Genomic DNA, 4593 nt, shown 5'->3' on the forward strand with positions numbered 1-4593 from the left:
TGATGATGACAAAACCTTGTCGAAACTTTGTACATTTGCTGTTATGTTAAATTTATATTAAAGTTTTACTTCATTACCCATTCAAGCCGTCTCCAACCATTATTAGTCTCAAAGTGGGTTCCTCGTCACCGAATTTGGCTACAAATATGCTTTTCCCAGTAATTTACATTGCTACTGGGATCACGTGACGCATCACGTGGTCAGTTTATGTTGCACCTGCAGCTCACGACAAAGCACCTAGTAAAGTGGTTGACCTGTGTATAACATTACCAAGGACTGAACTTTCACAGAGGACGTCTAAAAGCTATTTTCAAAGGTATAGATTGAATATTCGTTATTACTTTGACATTAATATTTAGATCATAGCCGCTATTATTTTGACACTAGATAATTATTTAATTATTATTGCCATTCAGAATAGTTGCAGTGAGAAAAGTATTTCTCATAATTGTTTTCTCTAGTACCTACAAACGGCCTGTAGGTGACTTCGTCGTAATAATCTATAATCCATTTTTAGATCCCTCGGACGACTGAACTATATGCGGATTTGGCACGATAACTCTGGCAAAGGTAAATTCCGGTCGTGGTTTCTTAGCTTCATTGTGATTCGAGACGTTCAGACCGGTCAAAAGTATGAGTTCATAGCGAACAAATGGTTTGCAGTTGAAAAAGATGACGGAGCGGTAAGTAAAACTAGATGGTTTCAAGCCGTGTCAAGCTAATTGTGTGGGTGTATTATTTTTCCTTTTCAATTTAGTCCCGAGAACAATATTGTCTGCAATAACTACTGATCCGCGAGAAACCAAAAAGTTAAACCTCACAACATATGATTTTCCTCGTTGTATGTGGCGGATGATGGCCCGTGGTTAGGGCACCGGAATTTGTAGCTGAGGCTCCATGGTTCGCGTCCTGTTACAAAGAAGAATAAATAGCGCTACGTACTTTCAGGCCAACAGTGCACTATAAGAGTAGCGTTCAAACCTCACTATTTGATGTGACAAAAGTAGTCTTAGAGTTAGTGGTAGGTGATGCGTTATAAAAGTGACGTTCAAACCTCACTATTTGATGTGACAAAAGTAGTCTTAGAGTTAGCGGTAGGTGATGCGTTATAAGAGTGACGTTCAAATCCCAGTATTTGATCTGACAAAAGTAGTCTTAGAGTTAGTGGTAGTTGATGCGTTATAAGAGTGACGTTCAAATCCCACTATTTGATGTAACAAAAGTGGCCCAAGAGCTGTTGGCGGGTGGTGTTAACTATCTATTTCCCTCTGGTCTATCACCTCAAAATTAGAAACGACTAGCGCAGATATTCCTCTTGCAGCTTTACGCGAAATTCAACGAAACAGAAACGTTGAATGTACGTAAATTTCTATTGGTTTTGGCAAACACTTGCCAAATAACGTAAGTGTTTGTGTTTTGTTATAGCAAAGCCATCTGCTGTGTCCAACGAGGAGAAACAAACCCCTGATTTTAGTGTTATTAATCCGAAGACTTGCCGCTATCCCACCGAGGGACAATAACGTGGGAAATAAATAAATAAAAAAACTTGGGGTCGTTAATGGATTTTAAAAAAAAAATCCATCTGAGAACCTCTTTTTATGTTTTGATGAAAGTATCCTGTTGCTCTGTTTTTTAATGGTTGATATAAATGAACGTAACGAATATTGGAAATATGAAAACGACAGATGAACAATGAAGGAAGTAATACCATTGTCCTAATGTAAGCTTTCATTAAATTCAAATACAAAATTAAATATAACATTTTTTTTATTGTAAAGCACAAAATTACACAATGGGCTATCCATGCCCAGCCCATCACGTGTATCAAGACTCGATTTTTAGCGTTATAAGCCCACTAAAGTAACTAAACTGTGTTTTATTGCTCACTTGAGAATGGTTAAATTATATGAACTTAAGTTTTGATTAGTTTTAGTGAGTGGATGAAACTAAGGACTTCTTGATTAGGGCCTGGCACGGCCTGGTGATTAGGGCGCTGGACTCGCAATCTGAGGGTCGCCCTTTCATCCGTGGGGATTTTATAATGTGACGAACAATCCCACTTTTCGTTGGTAAAGTGAAGTTCAAGAGTTGACTTCCTGTCTTCCTTCTAGTCTATCACGGCTAACGCAGATGGCTGTCGAATTACTTTGCGCGAAATTCAACACCGAATCAACCAAGCCGATTTTAACAACCAATAATGTTCTCCCAGATTTTAATAAAAAAACAAATCAAATCCAGTTTTGGCAATGAGAAACTGGATTAATTATTTTACGTAAAAATTATTAAACAATATATTGTTAATATATTTTCTTTTATTTAATGGTTATGTTTTAAAATATCTGTGTTGGTTTTTGAACAGTTTTGTTGTTTTCTATATTATTAGTGTTTCCTTGTTTTGTATATCTTGTTTTTGTGTGTTTATTTGTTAATATTTCAGATGTTTTTCTTTTAAAAAGGTAGAGTATTTCATGTTAATTTCTGGTGATACGTAGGGTATTTCATGTTAATTTCTGGTGATATGTAGTTTTTCGTGTTAATTTCTGGTGATATGTAGTTTTTCGTGTTAATTTTTGGTGATATGTAGTTTTTCATGTTAATTTCTGGTGATATATAGAGTATTTCATGTTAATTTCGGGTGACATATAGAGTATTTCATGTTAATTTCTGGTGATATTTAGAGGTTTTCATGTTAATTTCTGGTGATATATAGAGGTTTTCATATTATTTTCTGGTGATATGTAGTTTTTCGTGTTAATTTCTGGTGATATATAGAGTATTTCATGTTAATTTCTGGTGATATATAGAGGTTTTCATGTTAATTTCTGGTGATATGTAGTTTTTCGTGTTAATTTCGGGTGATATATAGAGTATTTCATGTTAATTTCTGGTGATATATAGAGGTTTTCATGTTAATTTCTGGTGATATGTAGTTTTTCGGGTTAATTTCTGGTGATACGTAGAGTTTTTCATGTTTATTTCTGGTGATATATATAGTATTTCATGTTAATTTCGGGTGATATATATAGTATTTCATGTTAATTTCGGGTAATATATATAGTATTTCATGTTAATTTCTGGTGATATATAGAGGTTATCATGTTAATTTTTGGTGATACGTAGTTTTTCATGTTAATTTCTGGTGATACGTAGAGTTTTTCATGTTAATTTCTGGTGATATATATATAGTATTTCATGTTAATTTCTAGTGATATATATATAGTATTTCATGTTAATTTCTGGTGATAAAGATCGACAGACTTCTACCTGTTGCTGGCAAAGGAGAAGCCACTGAATTTTCCCATCTTTTCAATGTCACCTCAAGAAAAAATCTGTCCGACGGACACCTCTGGTTCTCCATATTCATGCGCCCACCAAAAAGCCGTTTCACTCGCTGTCAGCGTGTGTCCTGCTGCATTGCATTACTTTATCTATCGATGTTAGTTAATGCAATGTGGTATGGTCGGACATCTTCAAAACCATCGGCCTCAGCTGTAAGCGTTGGACCTCTGTCTCTTAGCCCGGAACAGGTGAGTTCCTCTTTCATCTAAACTATTTAATAACTGAAATAAAACTTCTTATTTATGCATTATTATCAGATGTTCAAACAAACTAAAAAGATGTTATAGTCCAGATCTATAACATTCAGACCCCCCATAAGTTAAAATAACGAAAAAAAAGTTTAGTGTTCCATGCTTAATAGTGGTTATGACGCTCGACTCGCAATCTGAGGGTCGCGGGTTCGAATCCCCGTCCCACCAAACATGTTCGCCCCATCAGCCGTGGAGGCGTTATAATGTAACGGTCAATCCTACTATTCGTTTGTAAAAGAGTAGCCCAAGAGTTGGCGGTGGGTGGTGATGACTAGCTGCTTTCCCTCTAGTCTTTCACTGCTAAATTAGGGACGGCTAGCGCAGATAGCCCTCGTGTAGTTTTGCGCGAACTTCAAAACAAACAATCTTAATAGTGTTCGCTTTTATCTTTATTAATAGTTCCGAGATTTTCAGTTGTTCTTTATTTACAGAAAAGCGACTGTATGTTTTTGTTCCGGTTTCACTATATCTTGACTTCCGAAATTTCGGGTAGTTTCCAAACATCGATACTTCAGAGATATTGTAACATTAGTAGGATTCACCAACCCCGAACGACTTCACTCGAAAAAAGCATTTATTTACATTGTGTTAGCTAATTGATTTGTTATTGTAATGATTTATTTTTTGATTCGTTTGTTATTGTAATGATTTATTTCTTGATTCGTTTGTTATTGTAATGATTTAATTCTTGATTTGTTTGTTATTGTAATGATTTATTTCTTGATTTGTTTGTTATTGTAATGATTTATTTCTTGATTCGTTTGTTATTGTAATGATTTATTTCTTGATTTGTTTGTTATTGTAATGATTTATTTCTTGATTCGTTTGTTATTGTAATGATTTATTTCTTGATTCGTTTGTTATTGTAATGATTTAATTCTTTATTCGTTTGTTATTGTAATGATTTAATTCTTGATTCGTTTGTTATTGTAATGATTTATTTCTTGATTTGTTTCTTATTGTAATGATTTATTTCTTGATTTGTTTCTTATTGTAATGATTT

At 34.4% G+C, this 4593-nt stretch overlaps 1 protein-coding gene across 1 annotated transcript in view; it reads left to right on the plus strand.

Annotated features, from left to right (window-relative positions):
• The window catches only part of LOC106476534 (polycystic kidney disease protein 1-like 2), a 16391-nt gene that overhangs the window by 1681 nt on the left and 10117 nt on the right, over window positions 1–4593 (plus strand). Inside the window, exons 2-3 of the mRNA XM_022380371.1 lie at window positions 518–683; window positions 3249–3527. Coding sequence (XP_022236079.1) covers window positions 518–683; window positions 3249–3527 — 445 coding nt within the window. The remainder of the gene's footprint in view (window positions 1–517; window positions 684–3248; window positions 3528–4593) is intronic.

This window comes from Limulus polyphemus, unplaced genomic scaffold, assembly GCF_000517525.1.
Source record: "Limulus polyphemus unplaced genomic scaffold, Limulus_polyphemus-2.1.2 Scaffold10809, whole genome shotgun sequence".
In the NCBI taxonomy this organism is placed as follows: Eukaryota; Metazoa; Arthropoda; class Merostomata; order Xiphosura; family Limulidae; genus Limulus; species Limulus polyphemus.